At 45.7% G+C, this 25,593-nt stretch overlaps 2 protein-coding genes across 3 annotated transcripts in view; one reads left to right on the plus strand and one right to left on the minus strand.

The window, feature by feature from the left end:
• LOC136047353 (histidine--tRNA ligase, cytoplasmic) overlaps window positions 1–25,593 on the minus strand; it is a 513,020-nt gene that overhangs the window by 74,822 nt on the left and 412,605 nt on the right. The gene's annotated exons all lie outside the window — the stretch shown is intronic.
• NRG2 (neuregulin 2) overlaps window positions 23,805–25,593 on the plus strand; it is an 83,393-nt gene continuing 81,604 nt past the window's right edge. For both annotated transcript variants that reach the window (XM_065734396.1, XM_065734397.1), the window contains exon 1: window positions 23,805–24,036. In XM_065734396.1, the coding sequence (XP_065590468.1) occupies window positions 23,949–24,036 (88 nt within the window). In that variant the 5' untranslated portion in view covers window positions 23,805–23,948. The remainder of the gene's footprint in view (window positions 24,037–25,593) is intronic.

The following is a 25,593-nucleotide window of genomic DNA, read 5'->3' on the forward strand; positions in this document are numbered from 1 at the left end:
AGCCAGAGCAGTGTGCTGCTGTCTGTGTTGGAAAAGCAGATGGTGTGGAGAGGCTGCTGAGCTGCTCTGCGAGCTGTGCTGGCTAAGCGTGACACCTGAAGCTGAAGGAGTGGTGCTCAGTGGAGAAGAACAGGGCCTGGTGATGCGGGCTGTGTCCTTGCCACATGTGGGAAGCAAGAGCATGTGCCAACACCAACCTGGTGCACAGGCAGAGGCCCACCGGCTGCTGCCAGCCAAACAGCAGCAGGATGGGAGGTGGCTCGGCAGAGCTGTGGTCTTGTCACTCAAGTGTAACGTTCCAGGGATTGTGTGGGCATCTCCAGCTCCCACTGGGCATGTTTAGGCAGATGGAAAAGTTCAACCAAAGACAAATGAAATTCCACAAGAATGTATAAATTGCAGCACCATCCTCATAAAACAAGCTCACGAGCACTTGGCAGAGATGCTGTGAACCCTGCTATTGCATGACTGCTTATGCTAACTTTTGGACTGAAGAGTCTTGTGGAAGACATTGTCTTGGAGGAGTGAGTGATCTTCAACATGCCATATCTATTCCAATGGGTCTTGTACTTAGGGCCAGAGAAACACTTAGCACAGAATCAAAGAATGTCTTTGGTTGGAAGGGACTCACTGAGCTCCAGCCCCCTGTCCTGGGTTGGTTCTCCCCCACCAACTCAGGATGCCCAGGGCCCTGTTCATGGCTTTGGGCACCTCCACTGATGGGGCATCCACAAGTTCTCTGGACAGCCTGTGCCAATGTGTCACCACCCTTTGAGGAAAGAATTTCCTCCTAATATTACCTAAATCTCCTCTCTTTTACATTTAGTTCAAAGCCATTTCTCCTTGTCCTATCACTGTCAGACTGTGGAAAAAATCAGTTTTCCTCCTGCTTTAAGCTCCCCACAAGGACTGAAAGGCCACAGTGGGATCTTCCTGAAGTTTTCTCTTCCCCAGGCTGAACAAGCTCAACTCCCTCAGCCTGTTGGTGGGGTGCTCCAGCCCTCTGAGCATCTTTGTGGCCTCCTATGGAGCCACTCCAACAGCTCCATGACTTTCTCATTCTTGGGCTCCAGTCTGGATGCAGTACCTGAGATGGGACCTCATGAGGGCAGAGTAAACTTGGTGAGAGTACACTTGATCCCACTGTTTATGTCACTGATAAAGATGTTGTCCCAGGACAGACCCCAGGGGGACACCACTCATCCTGGACATAGAGTTATTGATAATGACCTTCTGATTGCAACCATTCAAACATTTATTTATCCACCAAGTAGTCCAGCCTTCAAATCCACATCTCTCCAGTTCAGAGAGAAATTTTTCATCCTTATGAATAACATCTATACCTTCGCACACCTTTGGGACTATACATTGTTTGTGGTACAAGGGGTAAATGCAGTGATTTTGACCAGATGCCAGTGGAGGAGTCTTGATCTGTGTCACAGTGACCTTGTGTGTGACAGCTGTGCTGCTTGTCTGGCATGGCCACAGGACAGACTCAGCAGCTCATTGTCACAGAGGAACCAGTGGGCAGCTCCTGCTCAGTGCCAGTGATCACACCACCTTGCCTTTATTAACAGTACAGCAAGAAATTCTCATGTGTGAGCATCCCGTCGGTTTGATAGTTACATGAGGCATTGAGTGGCATTATTTTGCAAGAAAATCATGTAATTGCTCAAGTGACCAAAAGGGATGGATCTGTACAGTGTTGCAGAAAAATTCGCCTGGGATCTGTCTCATGCTGAACAAATGCAGGGCTCCCAGCATCAGAAAGGACATGAGAATTACTCACTGTCAATATTTCTCTTTAATTCTTTCTGATTAAAGATGCTATTTAATTAAGCCATTTGCTGCTGGAGCTTTCCTACTGAGATTCAGAAAAATGCCTCCTTCTCTTGCCTCGACTCCATCACCTCCCGTAGATCAGAACTCAGTCTTTGTATTTTCCTGTGTGATCTGGAGGCCATAATGAGCCTGGAGCCAAGTTTACCTATAGGGTTATCATGGACAAAGGATTTGGGGATGGCTCAGCTCTGGTTTTGGCAGGTAAATATTTGGTTTTGGAACGTAAATGTTAAGAGTATTGTCTTTGCAAAGGATTTGGCCACACAAGTTGTGGAAAGGGAAACTAAGGCACAGAGAAGGGAGCTTGTTTGCCCCAGGCAATGGATTGGCCTTGGGCAGCAGTGGGAGGGTTCCCCAGGTTCTTACTTGCTGCTGTGAGAGTGAGCTTGAAGGTGATCAGCATCTGGATTCATGGAATATGGCCATATTTTTTTTAAGAGTCATTCCTTCTGAAGAAGGGGGTTTGTCAGCTTTATTTTATGGAGCTGAATGAATTATCACATTAGCAGATAAGCAGATCATGACTGGCATGGGAGGAGGAGAGCCAACAAGAGGAATAAAAAGTGTAAGAGTGGAGCAAACCTGTGTGAAAGGTGAAAGAGAAGATTCAATAAGGTTTGGGGGGAAATGTGGGAGGAGTGTGAATTGAGCCTGGCACTTCCCTTTGCATATGGTGTATGTTATCTATCTGCAGCCTCCTGAGAGCAGGAATATCCAGGAGCCCAAGCCTCAGCTCAAACAGAGCCCAGATGAGGAGAGGACACCAAGCAAGTAGTGATCCCGTGCAGCAGGGAGAGTGGAACCAGCCTCACCTGGTTGTATGCTAAACAGATTCAAATCCTGATGGGAGGGCAGACAGGAGCTTTTCTAGCTCTGGGAAGTTCTCATTTGAACTACCAAACTGGTACTCCCACCCTTTGTTGCTCTGTGTCCCTTACAAGCTCCCTCTGTATGCCTGGGGAGTAAGGTTGCAAATTACACAAAACTAAAGAACCAATTTATAGCAACTTCCCAGACAAATATGGAGGCTCTAGCTCTAATTTACCATGTCAGTAGGAGCATTTCAAACAGACCTCCAGGTCCTGCCAAGCTCTAGCAAAATAAGCCTGCAGGACATTCGGAGTAAGCATTACCTACTCAAGTCAGAAAATCATGGAATTGTTTGGAAGGGACCCTTAAAGTCCATCTAGTCCAACACCCCTACAATTAACAGGGAACTTACACCTTGATCAGGTGCTCAGAGCCCCATGCAGCCTGACCTTGCATGTTTCCAGGGATGGGATACCCACCACCCCTCTGGGCACCCTGTGCCAGTGCCTCTCTGCCCTTACTGTAAAAAACATCTTCCTTATATCCAGTCTAAATTTCCACTCTTCTAGTTTAAAACCATTTCCCATGTCCTGTCACAACAGACCCTGCTAAAGAGTCTGTCCCCTTCTTTCTTATAAGCCTCCCTTTAGACATTGAAGGGCTGCTATTGAGTCTCCCTAGAAAGAGCTTGGACACAGAATCCTTTTGTCTGCTGGTCTTTCTGTGCTGTAAGCACATTGGATCCACACAGTCCCACCTGAAATCAGTGTTCGTTTGGAGCTATTATGTGTTCCCATAACAAATCAATATCCTGATAACACTCTGTGTCCAGGCTATTTCTAGCAGGTGTACCTCCAATCCCAGTGGTCAACTTCAGAGTTTAAACATTTTTCTCAAGACCAGTTTTCTGAGTTGTTTTGTTCTGTAGTAATGTAAACGTCTGGGAAAGGTACTTTCTCCCCATGACAGTTAAGCACGTGTGCTGCTCTGGGATCTTAGAGGCACCTGAGCACAGTGTGAACAAAGATAAGGGGCAGAGAAGAGAGTGTTTTTCAGTGTTGTTGTCAGTGGATAGAGCCCTCAAAATCTGATTCCATATGGCTATATTTTGCCTTCCTACGACTGCCATTACTGCTCTTTGTTATAGATAAATGCAGTAGAATAAAACATATCAGGTTTCTTTCTATAATTTCTTCATAGTTTTGTCTCCTTAACACCACTGCCTCTTCAGAACTTATTGCTAAAATTACTGCTACAAATTGGTTACCCACTGCTGTAACACTGAGGCCAGTGAGAGAGGGTTTAGAGACAGCTGGTTGCATCAGAAATTCATTAGGAAGTCCATTATGTCAGAAGCAAGGTGCTTTGGATGAGAAAAAATTATTAAGGTTTCACAGTGTGTTCAGGGAGCTGAAAATCCTGAGAGAATAGGGAAGGACTATGAAGAGAAGGGAATATTCCCTGGGCCAGTCAAAAATCAGTGTTTCAAGCATTCACAGAATCACAGAATTGTAGGGGTTGGAAGGGTCCTCCAGAAATCATCGAATCCATCCCCCTGCCAAAGCAGCTCCCTACCCCAGGTTGCACAGGTCGATGTCCAGGCAGGTCTTGAACATCTCCAGAGAAGGAGACTCCACCACCTCTCTGTGCCAGTGCTCCATCACTGCACTGTGAAGAAGTTCCACACACATTTGTGCAGAACTTCCTCTGTGTCAGTTTGTGGCCATTTCCCCTCGTCCTATTACCACACACCACTGAGAATAGTTCAACCTTGTCCCTTTGCATCCCACTCCTTAGGTATTTATAGACGTGGATCAGATCCCTTCTGAGTCTTCTTTTCTCAAGGCTGAACAGACCCAGGTCTTTCAGCCTCTGCTCGTAAGGGAGATGTTCCACATCCTTTATCATCTTTGTAGCCCTCTGCTGAACTCTTTTGAGGAGATCCCTCTCCTTTTTGTACTGGGGAGCCCAGAACTGGACACAATACTCCAGGTGAGGCCTCACCAGGGCAGAGTAGAGGGGGAGGATCACCTCCCTTGACCTGCTGGCCATGCTCTTTTTTAATGCATCCCAGGATCCCATCGGCTTTCTTGGCCACCAACGCACACTGTTGGCTCCTGGTCAGCCTGTCATCCACCAGTACCCCCAGGTCCCTCTCCTTAGAGGTCCTCTCCAGCAGGTCACCCCCCAGCCTGTACTGGTGCATGCATTCCTCCCTAGGTGCAAGACTTTACACTTGCTCTTGTTAAACCTCATCTGGTTTCTTTCTGCCCAACTCTCCAGCCTGTCCAGGTCTCACTGAATGGCAGCACAGCCTTCCAGCATGTCAGCCATTCCTCCCAGCTTTGATCATCAGCAAATTTGCTGAAGGTGGACTCTATCCCCTCATCAAGGTCATTGATGAAGATGCTGAACAGGACCGGGCCCAGCACCAACCCCTGAGGAACACCACTAAGTACAGGCCTCCAACTGGACTCTGTGCCACTGATCACAACCCTCTGAGCTCTGTCAGTCAGCCAGTTCTCAACCCACCTCACCATCCACTCATCTATTCCACACCTCCTCAATTTTGTTATAAGGATGCTGTGGGAGACAGTGTCAAATGCCTTGCTGAAATCAAGGTAGACTACATCCACTGCTTTCCCTCATCCACCCAGCCAGTAATGACATCATAGAAGGCCACCAGGTTGGTCAAGCACAGCCTGCCCCGGTGAACCCATGCTGACTACTCCTGATAGCTCTTTTTTCTTCCAACTGACTGGAGACGGTATCCAGAACAAACTGTTCCATCACCTTTCCAGGGATGGAAGTGAGGCTGACTGACCTGTAGTTCCCCGGATTCTCCTTCTTGCCTTTTTTGAAGACCAGAGTAACATTGGCTATCCTCTAGTCCTTCTGTCATCTGTCTCTGAGGCTCTAGAGCCTTTGACTTCACGTGAAGTGATATGAAGATGGCAGAAAGGCTGTTCTTCTTAATAGAAACTTAATATCTTCATGTTCTTTTTCTGTGTTTCTCACCCTTTGCATCAGTAACTTCATGCTCAGATAACAAATGCCTAACCTCTAGAAAGACGCTTTGGATAGGATCACTCTCATTTAGGGTTGGTCTGCACTCAGGACCAATTAGATGAGCTCTTTGTTGTTTTTTTATTTCATCACCTTCTCTGAGATGTTATTTAATCCTGTGCTTTTTGCATCTGAAGTCTGGTGTTGCAGCAAAGGGTTATGATATGACTTCTCGGTACCACTTTTTCTCACGTTTTTTTCCTTCTCCCGGGATTGATGATTTTGTGGAAGGATGGACGCAAGTGAATCCCAGCAGTTCCCAAACTGCTGGCTCAAACACTATGTTGGGTTGCATGAAATTTCATGGCAGAAAACTGGGGAAGGTTTTTTTGTAACCTTGGCTTCGTGTCCCCAAGGTGGGAATTCATCTTTCCCAATGGTTTGGAAATTACTAAATGATGCCTGCCTTGCACTAGCCTTCAAACATCACACATGACTCTTCATAGGGATTAATGGAGGTTATTCAGTTTTGCTGGCAACAATGGTTCCAGTAGGACAATCTGGTTTAGCACTATCTGTGAAGAAACAAAGATGTAAATTTCTGAATGCTTTTGCTGAAGTGGAAATAAATCAGCCCCTTGAATTGAGCACATGTACTTGCTGCTCTTCATTTTGTAATATTCTGTGCTTCCTCTCTGTCCTCTGCTCATTGTCAGCAAGTACCTAACACAGCCCCTTGGCTAAGAAGATTGTCATGTTGTCTTTTTAGATCACTAAGAAGAGAATGCTTGTCAAAGTTTTAAAATATTTAGCTACATAAATTGAAGCGTCCTGACTGTCAAATGGTTAAATACTGAATATACAGCCACCATCTTTCAACACCTCTGAAAACTGGGTTATGCTGGTACGTGAAATTCACTTTATGTGCTTGATCTGATGGACAGCAAGGCCCAGGATGATTGTCCTCTGCAAACTTTCTTGGAAAGACTTGGCAGAATAGGAAACAATGTAGGCACTGCAATCCTCGTTCTTTGTGTGTGCTACTGTGCTTCTGTGCTGGCAAAAGGATGTAATGTTTACTTGTGTTTATATCTGCAGAACCCATACAATTTTACGTAGGAATAAAATAAATATTGTTCATTTGAACACAGAACGTCTGTTATTCCGGGAATTTGAGAGAGGGGGTTGAGAAGTGCTGTAGTCAGTTTAAGTGGCTGGAGACGTATCTGGTCTATTTGTCATTGGACTGATTCACCAGGTGCATATCTGGACACATTTTGGAATTGTTTGTTTACCTGAGTGAATTCCTGTAATCTGATTTTACTTTCAGATAGAAGCAGATTTGTAGATCTTCACCCTATCATATTTCTTCAAATGTTTTAGTGGTAGATGTCTGATCTTAGCCTTATCTCACGTTCGTTGCAGATCAGAGACTTGATAAAGCAGATGATAAAGAAATACTTTGAGACTCTTTGTCATTGCTGTGCTTTGTGCAACAGTTCGTGAGAAGGGGAAGCTTCCAATACATTTTCCTCAAAAAAGCAGGTGAGGGAGATATTAACCTTTGATAATCAAAATCTTATAAAGCGAACCAACCACAAAAGCCAAATTGGCTGTGGGAAGAATGAAGTAACTGGATGCAGAACGGACCAGTGCTACCAAGGGGATGTTACAGATGGAAGGAAAAATGAATGCTCACCCGTCTCTGAGGACCTAAGCTCACAGGGAAAGAACTCTACAGGAGAGATCACCAACAAGAGATCCTTCCTCAGTGGCAGTCAGCCCTTAAATGAGGTCTAAGAGGGATGGAGCCTGGCTTCAACCCTTCTGGTCACACAGGTGAATTGCCTTTCCCTGTGCTCTCAAGGCTGACTGGGTCTTCCCTTCAGGTGTTCAGTGGTTCAGACCATGACTCAGCAGTCCCCATACACTGGACTATGTAAGAGTCAAGTAATTTTAACTGTAGTAATTCTAACCAGACTGCTTCATATGTCATATTCTCCATTACAGATTTTCTGGCTAGGATTCATGCAGTTCATTGAGAACTGATCTAGATTTGTTTGGGTCACTTTTTTTCACACAGGGCTTCTACATTTATATGCATGTAGTAACAAAGGAGCTGAAAAAATGACTAGTGATTTTGGGTCATCTTTCCCCAGCTTTAAGGGGAATCTGATTTCCAGAAGGTGGTGGGGCTGAAGAAGATCTTCCAAAGTGGAATAATATGATGGTGCATCTCTTTGGAAATCCTAGCCTTAACACATAACATAGCCGAGAATGTCATTTGGATGAACACCTTTGCTTCATCCACACCATGGAAGTGGCAGAAGTGCTGGGAATGATGATAAAACATTCCTCATCCATCTGGTAGATGGTTTCTGCCAATGTATTGCCTGCAGTGGAGCTCAGCCCATGGAAAGAACGCTTGCTTAGCAAAGGGGTCAAAGGGTGATAAAGTGATGTCTTATGCTTCCAGCATGTCTGCTGACACAGGGGCAGGAGAGAAAGGGAAGGGTGATTATTCCAACATTGTTCTCATCTCACTGAGGGGGCTGGAAGCAGCCTTAGTGGGCAGATGTGTCTGCTGTCCCTGGAATAACCTGGGAAGCTCAGCACTGCAGGGAGGCCAGAGGCAAGTGCTTTGTACAGTCTGTTGAGATAGCTCTGTTGAGATCTTACTGTGTGGGTAACAGTAGCAGTAAGAAGACAGTATTCAGTCATCAACAGTGGGCATTAGTCTCTGTTGGTTCCTCTTTTGCTGATCACAGTTGAGTGTGCTGTGTGGGGGGATGTGACATCTGTGAGCAAATACATCATTTCTTAGAATCACAGAATGGTTGGTGTTGGAAGGGACCTTAAAAATCATCTAGTTGCAACATCCTGCCATGGACAGGGTTACTAGAAGCCTTAATGCAACCTGAAAAGCTCCCCAGCCCAAACTCTGCTCCTTGCTGCAGCATCAAAGAGCCATTTGCAGGCTCACAGAGAGGACTGGTGCTTGGGGCTGCACATGGTGTATCTGAGCATCCCAGCATTCCTCACCTCCCAGGGCATCACTTTCAAAAACTCATTCCCTGTTGCACCTTCAGATAAGGACAGAAAACTAACCGGAGCATCCTTGAGGGACTGAAAGGGAGACTTAGAATTCCATCAATGGAGAGGCCAAATCATGATGGTTACTGTGGAGGAACTCTTATTTAGGTAGGTCCAAAAACAGGAGATGTGGGCCCAGGGTTTCAAAGTCAGGCATGTCTAGGTTGGAATCTCTGGTGTAAGAGCAAAGGAACAAAATCCAAGAGATTAGAAGCATTGCAGAGATGTCCACAAAGATCCAGACTTTGTCTTAGTGTAAATTTGAATGTGTGCTTATTGGACTAGGAGATAAAGCTGATTTAGAGGGTAGGAGAGCAGAATGGAAGGGGGCCTGCTTGTCTCAGGGAAGGCAATGTTGATGAAAATACCAGCTTCTAATTGCCTTCCCACACATTTAAGGACTGGTTGTCCCACAGAGCTTGTTGCAGCAGCAGGGTGGGAGGGTGGTGGCTTGGAGGGCACTTGGGCATAGGAAATGCCCATTTTGCCTTAGGGACAGGGCTGTTCATAAGCTGCTGGTGTTGGTGGATTGTTTCTTTAGGTCATGGCGTGCCAAGTATTGTTTAGTTTAATAGCCCCATTAATAGGATTATATTTGCCTGGACTATTACGTGGAGGAAAATTATTCCTACTTTGAAAGGAAAAGACACTTCAGTAGCGATGTTGCAAGACACACATCTGTCGTCAAATGCTGCTACTCAGCTCAGATGTCTCTGGGACAGCGCCAGAGTTTCTCCTCTTTCTTTACCACTTGGACCAAGGAGGAACACACGCACACACAGACATGCTGGGCAAGCTTCTCGGGGGCTTTGCATGCAGAGCCAGTGCTAGGAATGTTGGGGGTCTGTACTCTCTCTGGTCAAATCTGTGAGTGGAGTATACCAGACGGGGATAAGGAGGCTACGGTCAGCTGTCATCACAGTTGGGGTTCATCGGGATGGCACTGGTAGCCTGGATAAAGTTGTGCCACCCCATACTCATGAGCTTTGTGGATGAAGAGCTAGATCATGGACTCTGCCAGAGATCCTCCGGGGCATGAGTTTATGGTCCTCCTAGATCCATGGAGTACAGCTGGGACCTTAGTGCAGCACACAGATCTCTTAAGTTTGAAGGCTGCCTGTCTTGGCTTCCCATATCTGCCAAGAACATCTCTGCTCCTTTTAACAGTTGGCTACATGCTTCTGCATTACTTCTGCCACCACCCAAGCAGGGTCAGGCATCTGCTGTCAAGTGTAAATTGTGATGACTTGACATATGGGGTAGAAAGTGCTGTTAGCAGAAAAGCCTGAGAGAAGTGGTTTTCAATTGTGGAGCTCTAAACATTTTTTTTCCTCTATGACTGTGGGACTCATTTTCTAGCTTTGCTTCTCAGCCATGAAGTCTGGCTTTCTGAGCTATGTGCAACAGTTCAGAAATCAAACATGGATAATTCCCCAGCAACTAGCTAGAAGAACAGTGCAGCCTGGGACACAAGTCACTGATTTATGCCTACCCTTTGGAGCATGTGTATGTGCAGAAGTCATGACCACGTCTTCATCAGAGGTGAGCCATTCAGAGACACTGCTTCTCAGCAAGCAGTTGACCTGTTACGTTTTTGTCCTCACAGTTAAAAAAGCCAGCTAGGAATTAAAAAAGTATGTATAAAAATCTCTGTAAGTTGCACTGTCCAGATTTATTCTATAGAAGGGGACTATTATGCAGCATACCAAGAGCTGACAACTGGCTGGTGTTTTTAGATGGGTGTGAGTCTGGTAGTTCCCAGAGAAGCATGGGGCATGCAAATAAATAATGGAAGAGGATACCCATGCCCCCTTTCTCTAAAGGCATTTTCTTCTGGGAGGTAGAGAAAAGCAAAGAGGCTTCTTAACCTAAGCCTGTTCATCCTTCACATCACACGGGTACAACCTCGGGTGAGGTCATCACTGGACTGCACATTAGAACACGGTCATGGCATTGCTTGCAAAATGACATGAGTGAAGAATGCTTCTAACAGTAACTCTGTTGCAGAGGCAGTGGTCATTACTTTGTTTTGCCGTGTCTGCGAAGGCTGTATCCTTCACTCTTTCTACAGGCAAGTGAGATACATTTCTGAAGGATGACATGGCGCTGAAGTGTGCTGACTTGTACTTCGGAGTGACCAGTGTGGACATTGCAATGACTCTGCTCACCGCCTCAGCCAGCTGAGGTGATGCTGAGCTCACGTGGTTTGAGAAGACTCAGCATCCTTTAGACTTCCCTGTGGGTTCCCAGCTGCCATGCTGTGTGTCATATCAGTTATCTGTGACAGGGACTGTCACGATTCAAGGCGTAGAAGTGACAATGCAAAGCAAACGTACACAAAACTGCTAGTGCACAGAATTTAGTTGGGAAGCACAAGTCCTGTATGGAGTGGACCTCATGAGGACCCTGAGGTCAGGGCTGTGTGTCACAGCCATACTGTCCCAGAAGCAGCAAAGGCAGACACAGAACATGACAGGCAGGAGGGGCTGGTGATGTCTCCAAGACCAGGGCAAGTGGGAGACAGATTGCTTGTCAGACAGTCCTGAATGTAGGGTTGACAATGACACAGTGGCTGCAAGGGCTGGTCCATCTGGATTCATGGACCCTACTGTGATGCATGCAACTGAAAGAGCCCAAGGAGAGGGACCACCCTGAGCTGTCACCCTGTGCCTCTGAACCACAGGAATCACATACAATGTATGGGACTCTGAGGGAACACACAGCACTCTGTTCTTTGAGTGACATATGATGTCTCAGGGCAGGATGGGACCTTGGGTTATTTTCGCCATTACTAACTTACTCATCTGTGCTGAATTGGCATTTAAAATTACTAGTTTACCTTTGGGGAACTCAATGGACAGGACTGAGTGGTGGGGTCACTCTAAGTTTCAAGCCTTAGCTAAGGAGAGAAGCAAAACATCTTGGCCATGCTCTAAACAGAGGCATATGGGACAAGCATTTCCATTGCTTATGGATCAAATTATTCAGGGTCGAATGACTGCCAGGGAAGGTCATTATCCTTTCATTATGGCACAGAAGGCAGAAAAAACACTTCATTACATTAGACCAAAGAATTGCAGGCAGGGTCATGAAACAAATGCTCTGATTGGGGACAGCAGAAAGAAAAGGAATTTCACCCTAAAAGTGGGAGGGAATGTATGGGATCAAGTTATTTTGCCAGAAATTCTGCTATGTCTGCTTGAATGCTTTATAGACAGAGATAGTCATTTCTGTCTACATGATCTGATTTAATAGAAGTCTTTGAGGCAGAGAAGAGTCTCTGTCATCTAGATAGAAATGGATGATGTAAATATTGCCCTGTGCCCTCTTAATCTCCTGTGTGTCAGGGTAAGGTCCCCAGCAGTACTTATGCATGTCCTTTGCACTGGAAGACTTGAATCCAGCCTGGATTGTGGACTTTCACTTGAAGTCTGGCCCTCTTCTCTTGCTTACTATCTCCTCCTTACTTCAAGTTAAGTTACACTCAGGGAGGTGTACTGTGAAGGACTTCCACCATCCAGCTGCCTCTGGGGCTCAGTGAGGCCATGGGAGCTTAGGCAGGTCAGTCAGCTCATTTTGCTGCAGTGCTGGTAAAGGCTTGATCTGAGCATGCTTGTCAACCAAGGCTGGCTGAAGCAGTTGGGCTTTTGTGTACCTCAGATTTCTTTATTGTTATGTCTATCAGGGTCATAGGCTATCATTACTGGGACTGTACTTGGTATGTTAGGGGGACTGCTGAAGCTTTTATCTTGCTTTGCCAACCATTCGGGCACACAGAACAGGAGAGATTCTAAATTACAAATCATAATACATGAAGATGGTAGCTGCAGGGGAGCCAGTGTGTCTCCTGCACAGAGTGCAAATGCAGATGCATTTTATGCAGTGGAGCTTCTAGCTTGCCCTGAGTTCTCTCTCTGCTTATGTGCTTACCTGTGCTAGTCAGATAAAAGCCTACAGGGTTCTGTGCGTGATTGCAACAACTGTGTCTTTAATTGCTCTGTGGACATAATGCAGATCATCGCACATGACCTGCGTCAGAGCCTGACATTTCTTCATATAAACTGTTCAGCAGATGTTTATAAATCTATTTGTAATCTTTAGCTACTAAGATTAGCTAAGAAACAAACAGGAAGAAATGTCAAGTTCTTCAGTGAATTTGTTTGCAGTGTATAATTCATCCAGGTGTATATGAATTGTCCTAGCTTGAGAAGCCTAAGATACGTCTGGCTTCAGACAAGTTTCAAGAAGCTCATACTATTAATTGACATGATATTCCAGAAGAAAACCCTCTTCTTTTTGTAGTCTGCTATGAGAAGGATTTTTCTCAGCCTTAATATCTGCAGGGGGTAGTTACAAAAGCAGTTGATCTGTCATTAATGGATGGAGAAGTCCTGTCTGGTTGAGCAGTGTGTTCATTCTCCTTCATTAACTCTCTGCAGAGATCTACAGCTGAGCTGACCAAATGGTGAGATTGTATTTTTAAGTGTATTCTTCTCTTCTCCTTTTTGAAGTCTTATCAACTCTTGGCTAACAGTAAGGAAGCCAGTGAAAGAAAGCACTTGATGACACGTCTAGACCTAATAAAATAGGGACCACCAGGCCTCTTTCAGAAATATCCAGGAGAAAGATGGTTAGAATTAAATTTTATATGAACATCTAAATTCTCTTTCAGACTACTATGCAAGAGGTATCCCTGTATGAGGCTTAGACCAACACACTAGTTCTATTATCATGATCAGTTCTTTTCTTACTGTGCATTGTCTGAGAAACAAGGTAAATAAGTTAAAAGCTGAACTGGAAATTTAAACTGGAAATTAAACCTGGCATAAATTTCCTCTGACCATCACCAATAGTCAAGACTGCCCAGGGTATCCATCCATTTCTGCAGTAAATTGCATTTTATTCTTCCATAAAGGTCCCTGAAGTTTCTTTAGAGTCCCTTGCCTGTATTATTGATTGTAAGGGAAGACGACTGTTTTGGAACTATTGTCGTGAGTCCCTGCATGGGCTGCTGCATAGCTCTGTGGTGAGTAAGAAATCTAGGTTAAATGGGCACTGTGGATAGTGGAGAGGAAAATACATAATACATCATTTGCGTCTGACCACCTAGGCTGGTTATAGCCTGTCCATGGCACAACCATCCCTATGCTGGTATGCTCTACAGATACTCTTGTGAGCTGTGATTCACAAAGTGCTGGTTGGCTTTTCCTCTAAGTTAAAGAAGTTGTGTTTGTTGCAGAAGGAGTGGAAGTAGATGGGGCGTATTGGGTGGGGGACCTGAAACAAAGGAGTAGAGTGGACTGCAAGGCAAGTTTGCCATTTGCATGTAAGCAGTTTTTCATCTCTGTGTGCTGGGACATCACTTGGTTTGCTCTGGATGAGGCTTGCCAGAGAGCTGTGATGGGACCTCAAGAGTCCAGAGATAACTGAGTCATTGCTGAGGCTCCTTCTCAGTGTGAATGCATTCCTGGCAGGCATGCGTTGGCTTTACCTTGTCCAGTCTTACCCGGATCTTCTAAAAAGTTCCTAACTGCATGGATGGGTCAGTGCATACTTGGTGCATACTTGAGACATGATGTCATAGCACTGGCTGCTTGGAGCTTGGGAAGGAAAAACTGAGGGAAAAGTTGCAGTGAGTTGAAGAGAAATTGAGAATTCAGTGCTGGGAAAGGGCAGAGAGGGTAACTACAGGAAGAGATAGCCCAGGGAAGTTTTGTAAGCTGAGAAAGTGAGCCAAAATGATCGACCAACTCAACTATCTATTACCATCAAGCCAAAGAATCCTTTTGCTTATCCTAAATATTCTTCCAGCTCTCAGCTGACACTGAGGATTTGTTTTTGTATTTGCTACAACAGAAGAGAGGTAGTTTCTTTTGGCAACACTTGCTGTTGGGAAGGTAGTTTGATTGCTCTACCTGCCCACAAAGATGCCAAGTGTTATTGCAGATTTGCACTGCCCTTTGTACCTGGGCCTTTGGTGATCTCATATGGACCTCACTTGAAGTTTCATTGAAGGAAAAAAGTCTTACTTGAGGGATATGCTGTCACATATTGTACCTCTGCTCTTGTCTGTGTTTGACTCTTCTTCAGAAATCATCTGCTCAGTGTGAGGCTCCCACTCCTGCCCTGTGGCACTGTTGCCGCAAGGAAAGGCTGCTCATTTTTAAGAAGCCATTCATGGCTTCTTCCATACTCCTTTGATTTATTTTGTCTGCTGGGAGGAAAACTTCATAAAATCCCACTTTTAAGGGTCTGGATGTCCCCTGTCATGTTGAATCTTGGGCTGTTAGCTAATCTTTGTGACCCATGGCAATCCAAGAACAGTACTGACCTACATCAGCATGACCTGGCCTTCTGCAGTCATTGCTCCATGACAGCACAGTCCTGGAAGAGCTGCAGACACAGAGAGTTCCCTTGGTCCTCAGCCTGTCCCCAGAAAGCAGTGGCACACATCTGCTACTTCTCCTTGCTCTGCCACCTAGAAGAATACTGGGATCCCCAGTCGGATTTTTGGCCATCAGCCTTGCCGTAGCTCAGAAGGTCCATTCTGTCAAAATATGGTGCTGGGCTTATCCAGGTCTGCTGTAGTTTGTCCTGCCCTGCCACACCAATCAGATGAAAACAGGGGACAGCATCTGCATCCTAATGTGCAAAGGCTCCTTCTCTTTGGAGTGGGAGTGCTCCAAGCCCAGGACCTTGTGCATGCTTGTGGTAGGCAGCTGAGTGTGAAGAACAGGCTTTGGTTGGTGTTTAATTGCACAGGCAGATGAGTCTGGCACCAGGCAGAAATCCTGTGATCTCCTCCTTGTGGGCTGGACTGTGTTGCAGAGTGTGTACCCATGGCACAGGGTGAGTACATGGACCCTGCAGGCAGCCAGCAACGGGACAGCACAGCTCTCCACGCTGTCATGCAGAGGGCGTGAGGAGCACCATGACTCTGACAGATGAGCAAATTGGATGGGAGAGGTTCCAGAACAAAGGCACCTTTGCTGAAGGGAGACAGCAGGGGAGTGTGAGCCAGCCTGGAGACAGTGCTAGATCTGCTCCTGACCAGAAAGAAGGGAGCTGTTGAGAAAATGAATACAATACTTGCAAGGACTTCAGGAATTGTTCCCTTGTTAATAGAACTGCAATTTGTGGAAATATGATGGAGGGTGAAGGTCTGCAAATACTTAGAGAAATAATGAGCATTGTAAGCAACAAGCACCACAGGGGAGTATGAGAAATAGATTGTACCAGACAGGCCATTTCTGCATAATTACACAATTAGTGGACTGGGGAAGACAGCGGATAACCCTTCACAGTGTGTCGTGGTGTGGCAAAGACCTGGAGCACCAATTAGCTGGAAGAGCTCTCAATATGGGAAGAGGATTGATGGAGGGAGGAGTGGCCACACTGAGCACTCGTCTAGCAAGGGTGAAAGGCGAGATGATGCTCAGGCAAATGGCCTCTGCTTTGCTCTGCATTGTGCTGATGGCAAGACAGAGGGAATGGGATGGAAAAGTCCCATGTTGGGATCTCAAAAGAGCATTGCAAATGCCTGGGAGAGAATATAATAAAAGATGAGATGAAGAGTTTTGACAGAGAGCAGAAAAGGATAATCTCAGTTTTAAATCTGCAAGAAACACTGCCATTACCTTTGGGCAAGAACAATTATGGGCAGAATTACCTAATGAGGAGACATTTGGGAAGAAGTATTTCCAAGAGAGCCATGGCTGTGTGAGCAGATTACAAGTTCAGCAGTGGACTGTAATGCCAAGCAGCACTGATCTTTCAGGCTTTCAGGCCAACCTTCTGTGCTGAGCAACACCTGTCTTCTCTGGTCCCTGCCCATGGAGATCATGCAGCTATTCTTGTGGTTGCCTTAGCTCCCTCTCTTTTCTCCCATGAGCAGAGCCAACAGCAAACACCCCAGATGCCTGTTTCTCTTGCTGGAGCAGTAGGAATTGAGCTGGCAGCTGTGGCCCTGCTCTGCTGCTGTTTGCCAGTCACACAGAGTGCATAACGGTGCAAATGGCCATGGTGCTGGTACCAGCAGACCCTGCTCAGCAGAGCATGTTCTCTAGTGTTGCCTCTGCATGGGATGGTGATGTCATCAGCTCTTGCCCTCCCTAAAAGGACTCTGATGAAGAGTTTGGGTTTTTTCATCCTCCACTGAATTAAATGTGGCTCATCCAATCATTCTTTTTCTTCAGGCACATTTTAACCAGGCAAATGCAATGCAGAGCAGCACCTGTCCAGTGTAATGTACACAACTATCTGCATGTGCTCTCTACTCACAGCACTGCAGTCAATAATGCTGTAACTGCTTTTCTTGGTCTTATGAGGTTCCAGAAGATGTTTCTGGGAAAGAATACTTTCAGTCAGATCAAGTTGTAATCTTTAATCACTTTACTAAACAATGTTCTGTAAAGCAGAGCTTAGGTATTACAGTCAGTGTCCTTGCAGAGCCTTTCGAAGTACTGAGACATGGTGGGTATGGCACTGGTAGGACTTAAAAGCACAGGCACTGATGCTGACACAGGACCAGAGTGAAGCAGAAGCTATGCCAAGAGGAGACTGGGCATCCCCTGCTTCATGGAGTCTTGTGAGCATTTTCCCATGTGAGATGCCCCACATACAGCCTCCGGCCCAAGGTCAGGTCTCTAGAAGCTATAAAAGCAGCTTTTGATTGTTCTTGTTCCAGAGGGCCTCTGTCTTTCCTGTCCCACCTTTCTGCTATCCCAGGTGTCTCTGATTAGGTAAACAAACACATCAGATGTGCCTTTTCTCTCCTTGTCCACTGGCTTTCTCCTGTGGCTTGGACACACTTTTGTACCCCTGGCTTTGGGAAACAGGCATTAGGTGGTAGGGGTGAGGAGCTAATGGATATATGTATGATGGGTCAGGATACACAGGTTAGCACATCATATGTTGGCAGAACTTCCTGTAGACTTCCTTGTCATGTATGGACCTGGCACAGTGTCTAGCAGCAGATCACTTTAATCTGCTCAGATGAGCAGTGGACACAGTGCCTGTCACTGCATGGTACACACATGCAGGGGCTCTGCATCTGCATCCATTCCTCCAGTGTGAGACTGACTCAGAGCACAGGGAAAGGGCTGAGGAGTGGAAGCTTCATCCTATCACTTCAGTGTAAACATTCCTAACAGCAACTTTCTGACTTTTTATAGGAGGCAGTAACCTGCTGGGATGTTCAACACTTCAGCAGAGTTGCACCCAGAGAAAATGAGATCATAAGAATTCGAGGAATTTTTCCCAAATCTCCTGGCCTTTTCTGGCCAGACACACTTGAAAGGCTTAGAACTGAACTATGTCTGCAGGAGGCCCTGTTCCTTGGTTTCATGTAAAAATTGCTATTGATTGCAGGGGCATCATGACAAAAAGGAAGATGTTTGGTGCTGCTGCTTTCAAAGAACAGGTGAAGCCCATGTCCAGGCTCGGCACTGGTGCCCCAATGGCTGTGGTGGGTATCCGCAGTCATTTAGAGTGTCAGCAGGGTAAAGCACAGCAGCCAGACTGGCTGCTGCTGGGTCAGGGCCTCCAGATGTTTCAGGCCGTGGTTAGGCACCCCACAGAAGTTCTCCTAGCAGCCATCTCCTGCAGAGAAGTGCTATCTGACCCATGTCAGGCCTTCACATAGAGCTGCAAACAGAGGTTGGACTTATCTATGCCAGCAGTGACTTCTGTCATTAACATCCATGAGGCAGGCTTGCCAAGCACAGTGGGAATGGAAGAGGCCATCTTCGGGACACGAGTCAGCACTGGCTTCCCTTTCATCCTGTCTGCCTATGGAGGCAAATAAAGCCGGGTTTTGATGAGCTCATAACGCTCACTAACTTCTGTGAGCAAAAATGTGCATGATTATAAACTATAAGTGCAGTGTGATAAATCATGACAGGATGAGGATTTCGTTCCTGAAGCATGAAAAGGAAAGAAGATGCTATGTGAAATGTCCAGCCTGGAGTGGCTGGGGACAGCTGTGCTGTCGCAGTGCTGCTTGCAGTGCAGAGGGGGTAAGGACTGGCTGGGGAGCTGCAGAGTGGCAAAATGCCATCTGTTCAACAAGGAGGCATCAGGTGACATTCAGTGGAATTTATCTGTGCCTTTAGTGAAGAAATAAATAGCTGTTCTTACTGTGTGTTTTTTCTGCTGCCTGAAAGGCGACACAAGATATGGCAGCAAGAGGTGCAAAAAGAAGGATGATATTTTTCATTTAAGAATAGATTCCAACAGACAAAGCTGTAGCACAGCTTTTGTTGAGCTGATGATGCAGCCAGTGCCAACAGCCTTCCTTCCAGCACCAGAGACTTGATTGGAGTAGATAACTCTGGGTTTTGGTTTTGACACTGGTGCTGGAGGTGCTGTCTGAACCTCAGTGTCAGGGAAGCTGTGCTGCTTTCCAATAGGTTTGCTTCAGAGATCCTGCTGGTAGGATTTTGTGTGTCTCCAAACGACAGCCCCTCTGGCTCAACGTGGGTCAGGGGCCTGAGCTTCACTGCTTTGATGATGCCATTGTTCTTCTGTCAAGCTTGCAGTGTTTTGTGGGAACAGAGTAATGGAGAAATAGTGTCCAGCATATTGCCTTGATAAGGCAAAGGTATGGCTTTGCAGGTATGGTCCTGCAGCACCTATCCTTATTCTACTTCTCTAGAAATATTTTATTTCTGTCTACCACCAATTTTGTGTCAACTGCTCTGTTAAATGGGAGACAGCAGTTCCAGGATGAACCACATAGCGAGGCACAGAGGTTCCCCTGAAGATGATGGCCACCTCCTGGTGATAGCAGTGAGAGCAGAGTTAAGCCAATACCAAGAGCTTTTGAGAATGCTCCGATTTAAAAATGGGTCATTGTGCTCCCAAGACTGCTGCCATAAATGCAGTCCCAGAAGCCTGTAGAGCGTGTGCGCCTGCCTTTGCTTCTGAAATTTGGAGACCAGAGGAGCTGGAGTGGGCTTGCTGGCTGGGTTTCAGCAGTATTGAATCGCACAGATGAGTTAGCTCTTTGTTGCCTTTTTTTTCCTTAAATCTCCATCCGGCAAAGGGCTGTTGTAATATTTTTTTTTTTTTTCAGGCAGACCTTGCTGTTGCGAGCTACGCTGTTTTCCCCTGGAGAGCACACTGCTGTTCTGCATTGGGAGTGGTGCCTTATATCCTCCCAGAAAAGAAGGCAGAATGCAGTGCAGCAGCGTGACTCTTAGCTGTGGACTCTGTTCTCCACTGAGCTGAGCTGGGATTTCTGTTCAAAGAAGTCATTTTACAACTGATGACTGCCATGGATGCTGTGTGGGGGAAGAGGTAGGGAGGTTCTCTTTCACCTGGTTCTGCCCTCCTGGAGATCATTATGCAGTCCAGACTGATTAGGTTGGCATATAGGCAAATAATGAAGATAAGGACGTTCTGCCTGGTAAACTTACTGCTGCTCTCAGTGTGGCAGTGTGTTGCAAAGCTGGTATGCTGGATTTCATGTGAGAATCAGCTGCGCTTACGGTACGGCTCAATCTTTTATATAATTACATGCCTCCTGCTTCTTAACCTTAAAGTTGTACAGGAATTGTAAAGACTAGGAAAAAAATACATGTTGATAGCGTTTCAGGTTGTAACTCTCCACAGGACTGTTCAGAAAAAGAAGCTATTTTAGAACGAAGTATTAAAGTACAGCCAAGGCACTTGCAGGCTGTCAAATGAGGCACTTGGGACAGCAAGACTGAAATACCTTTCTGATTTGTAGGTTTTATTATATAAGTGTATTCACATGAGGACTGAAGTTGCTTGCTGGGCTTAACCCATATGTTTGTGTGTCAGGATCATTCAGGAGAGAGCGTATTCCATACATCTGTGATGCTGAAGCTGGATCTAGAGAGGTGGATCCCTGCCCTGGGACAGAGGCCAGCCTGATGCATAAGATAACGAGATATACAAGATGTGCACCTGCCAAGACAAAAATTGTTATGCATATAATATTCCTTGTTTGCCACAGGTGAGGCTGTGATCACTGCCAGGGTACAAAAATAACCACACTGGGTGTTGCTGGTGGTGTTTCTCCCAATCCTGTGTTCCAGGCTGCTCAGGGCAGTGGTGACAAGCCAGGCAATTCCACCTCTGTTTCTTGGACCTTAGGAACTTTCATCTTCTGTTGCTACAGCTATGATGTGCATCGCTGTGGGTAGCTTCGCCCTCTGAGCTCTGTTCAGTGACAGAAAACCTCTGATTATTCATTAATTTGAAAGAAGGAGAAAAAAAAAAGAAATGAGTCCTTGCTGCAGTTGCTAACCTTAGCAAACCTCTCTCAAACAGAGGTGTTTGGAAAGATGATTCCCAGAAGACACAGACTTCATGCTTTTAAATGGAGCCTGTGGTATAAGATATTTTAAGGTGAAAATAAAACTGTAGAAGAAAAGAAAGGAGAGAGAGAAACATGCTAGCAAGAGTCCTATTACCAGCAGTAGAACATCACAGTCTCTCAAAACTCTGCACTAATCTAATGCTAAGTAATCATACTGAAGCAATAGAACACTGTTTCAGCCTTATTATGTCTAATGAGGGCTGGCTTATTCACTGTGATGGCTGAACTAATCTCTGGTGATTGACATGGGGCCAGTGACCATGATGAGGTTTCATTCATGTGGGCTAGCAGAGGAGGCTCCTCAACATAAATATGTATAAGACACGCCTGAGCATTCAAAGAAATGGATTTCCCAAGCTGAGGAAAACTGAACAAAATGGATTGGGTGTTGAACATTCACAGGAAAATGTGAGTAACAAACTGGGAACTCTTTGAGTAACTGCCAAGGCAGTTGAGATTTCTGAGTAAAGAAAGAGGACACAGTTTGGCTAATAACCCTTCTAGCTCGGTAGCAATGAAAGAAGCAACTGGAACCAATAAACATGAACAAATTTAGAAAAGGGAAAAATAGGTAGAAATACATGTGCATCTGGAATTATGGTTTATGGAAAGGAGACTATAAGCATCGGGACGGAAATTGCCTGTCAGGCACAGCTACAGAATTAAGAGGCTCTAGAAATGTATCAGTAATGTGGAGTATAGTTAGGAGACAATTAGTGAAATAAACGTAAGAAAATTGGCATTTGTAGTGACTTAGAAGGTACTAACAAGTCATCACTATTATCCTGTATTTGGAAAGAAGCCATGTGGTGGGCTACTGTCCTCTGACCAAAATTCCACAGAGGATGTTAACCAATGTATATTAGGCTCAGACTCTGAACCAGCAGGCTTGGTAGCTTTTATCTAAGAGTTCAAAGCAAGTTTGCTTAGGTACTCTCACTTGTCAGCTTCTCATAGCACTGTGTAATACACTCAGTGTGGTGATGCCCTACATACCAACTGGAAAGTAATGAAAAGTAAATGTTATACGTTTTCCACCGTATCTCACATGCAGGAAAAGAAGTTCATTTAGCGTGTACCAAAAAGTCATTTCTGGCCATCAGTCTCTGTTCTGTGTGATGTTTCTGGTGAGGTCACTGTCACCATTAAGCTGGAGGAGAACATGAAATCACTAATGGTGAAATTAGCAAGGTAACACGGAGACTGATGGCATTTCAAGCAGCAGAGGGAAGAAGGAAGGATGTGAGTGGCTGGTGCACTGGCTGCTTTCAGATGAAATGAAGCTTTACCACAGAGTGAGGTGCTGTGAAAGAGCAAGAAATACATCCTGGCTAGAGAGCAGGGGAACTATGTCTTTCAGAGCCAGGACTTGGTGGTAGCAGCAGTAGAAACATGACAGAACAGACTTGTTTGCAATGTGGTACCTGAAGGTGTTAAAATGGCTGGGAAGGGGTGGCAGCAGGGATTTGCCTCTGTTTTTGCCTTTGTACACAAGAGACAATGGAATAGTGCCTGGTTTTTTGTATTCTTAGCTTAAGTAGGGTATTGCAAAATGAAATAGCCACAGATATGATCCCTGAGCTGGAGAAACAGCCATACAGCAATCACTGGAAAAAAGCTTCATCTGTTTAGCTTATCAAAAATAAGATTGAGGGATAACTTGATTACAGCATGTAAGTACTTCCACAGGAGAAAATACCAAATGCTGAAGGGGGTTTTAATCTAGAGGAGAAAACAGAGTAGGAGACAATGGTTGGACAGGGAAGCCAGATATTCTACTTCAAAGCAGACAAATATTTCTAACAATGAGGGTGTTCAACTGCTGGGGAATATCCTGAGGGGACTGATATCTCCTTCATTGCTTGATGTCCATGTGCCTGGCGGGAGTGCTTCTCTGGAAGATATGCTTTACTCACACCTGTGGAACTGGATTTGATTCAAGGATAACTGGATTGACTGTGCTACCCCGTGCCTTATGGTTTGTGGTAATGCTTTGGCCCTTTGAAGCGCTTAGCTGCATCTGGGAGTGATTTGACAGTACTCTGGGGCTTTCCAGCCGAGGATCCCAATGGACTTTTGGGGTGATGTCAGCACAGCCTGCCCTACGGAAGGGGATTGGTCTGTCACTCATCACGTGTTGGACCTCTGGAGAAGGGCCTTGTTCGTCCCAAGCAGATGAGGCATAGGCTTAATCAGGCACCTAGAGCTCCCAGAGAGGGAGGACAGATACAGGAAGTACAGGTAAGGGTCTCTCCAGCTATTGGTATCTTTTAGAAAGGCCTACTGGGACAGAAAATAGCTGGATGCAAGGCCAGGTGAAGCTGCTCTGATTTATTGTGGGAACTGCAATATGAGGAGAAAGGTGAGCGCAATCCCTCTGCTGGGTTGATGCAGAATGAGAATGGATTGCAAGCCTCTAGTGTCTCCCCTGGACCCCATTGCTTCTCACTGATCACTGAGGTCTGAACGTCAGAAGTTTCCCCAAACACTCATTTCTGCAATATTCCAGAAGCTGCTCAGTACTTATCTGTAGTCAGAGGCAGAGTCAGCAGCAGCAAAACCCCTCTGGAATTAATGCGTCCATGACACTCACAGAAGGGCTGCTCTCATCCTGTAGCACTGCTCCCCGGGCCCTCCCATTGTAACCCAGTGCATCTTTCCAGATAACTGGGAGCAGTGAGCAAACAGTTAAAGTTCTGCTTCTCCACCCAGTGGTGGGTGTTGTCTGTGTCAGAAACAATATAAGAACAGTCGGAAGTTGCAGCTGGCAAGTAACATTTGGAGTAGCAGTTGTGGGGCATATAGATCTGGTGTGGACTGTCTTTCCTGAGCCCGTAAACACTTGTGCAGAATGTCTGAGAGCAAGAAAAAGGGGAAAGGAAAGAGCAAAAAGAACAAAGAAGGGAAAAAAGGGGAAAGAGAACCTGACCCAGGAAAAGGTACTTCACATTTTTAACAAATTTTACTTAAAGGAAGAAGAGAGAAGCAATACAGTCAGCAGGAAAGTACTTGTGGCGTGCATGAATTGGTGCAAATGATAGGGAGTGTTTGTTAGGCAAATGTGCAAATCTCTGCATCTCATTCATATTACCTGCTCTTACCGGTCTGCTTTCTTCTAGAGCTTCTCTGCTTTTTTTAATATTCAAAGCCCCAGGAATTCAGGGCACTGTACTCTTTAAATTCAGCTTCTGACACAGTGTTATGTAATTGAGGGGTATTGTGCTCATTCTCTGGGGGTTATAGTGTGCTATGTTTTATTGCTTGATGGGTTGTTTCCTTGCTTCTTCTTGAGGTGAATATTGAAAGCCACTATTTTGGGATCATAGGGACTGCTTCTTGAGACAGACCAACTCTCTTACAGATCTAATTTAAGTTACAGTCTCACTTTTTGAGGTAACTGCATTAAATTGCAGATAAAGACATGTGAATGATAAGCCTTCACTCTCCTGATACGCTTATTAGCAAAATGAAGCTGTTCTTTAGAGAAGATCTGACTGTTCCTCGCTGCATGAGCAAGGCAATACTTAAGATGTTGCTAGGATAAAATGTTTAGATTGCCTTTAACTTATAATGTTTGATTCCTGAGTAAATGGGGTGTGGAAGCCAGGGAAATGTGAGAACTGTCTTGGAGAAATACAGGAGATTTGATGGTAATGCAGCACAGTGGTATTTCATTCTCTGTCTTGGTATCAGGGAGGGATTATCCCTGGCTGTGTCTTATCTGTACTTTATCTGGCAATGTATTTGGACAGAGCAGCAGCTCTGTCAGGACTTTGTGTTTTATCAGCATTAAAAGAGGTTACAAGCCGGACTGGGTCCTGGAGCAATCCGTCAGACTGTTCAGCTCTTGGCTTGCCTGGGCGCAGCTCTGTGCTTGGTCCTGCTGCCATGACACTGTGCAATCACTTAAGCTTCACTGACATTGCTGCTGGAAGGATGTACTCCTACCCTTTTTGATTCTGTTACTCTGAGCACAGAGCACTGTTCAGCATCCTGTTGTGCCCTGGGCATGGGCTTTTCCATGTCTCTGCTGTGATCTGCCAGATGGCAGTGGATACTGATGCTGTGGCAGGCTGACCTGAAGTGAGGTCTTCTGCTTATGACGTCAGAACTCAGCTGCTTCTGTGGAATTTGGGAAAAGTCTTTTAGGATAGCTTTGCAATGGAGAGCTCAGAAGCACCAAGCAGAGAAAGCAGATGCTTGACGATGGCTGGATCTGCCAAGGCGGTTTTGCAGCATGCAGGAGCTGCCTCACAGCCACCAGCAGAACGGTCCTGCCTCTTACATGCATGGATGGAATGGGGACTGCCTATACTGTGGGCATTCCCTCTACTGGGAGCAAGATGGAGGGGCTGGGGGCTGAGTGGATCGGGCCCAACTGGGCAGTGAGGATGGCACTGCTTGGGATTGGCCTCGGGCCTGCAGAGCCGCAGCTGGACCTTGCTGTGTCTCTGACAATGTGAATTCCGGAGTGGAATCAGAGATTATTGTGGTGA

The sequence above is a fragment of the Cyrtonyx montezumae genome, unplaced genomic scaffold (genome assembly GCF_038088225.1).
Source record: "Cyrtonyx montezumae isolate F1298 unplaced genomic scaffold, pur_monq_1.0 scaffold_18, whole genome shotgun sequence".
Taxonomy (NCBI): Eukaryota; Metazoa; Chordata; class Aves; order Galliformes; family Odontophoridae; genus Cyrtonyx; species Cyrtonyx montezumae.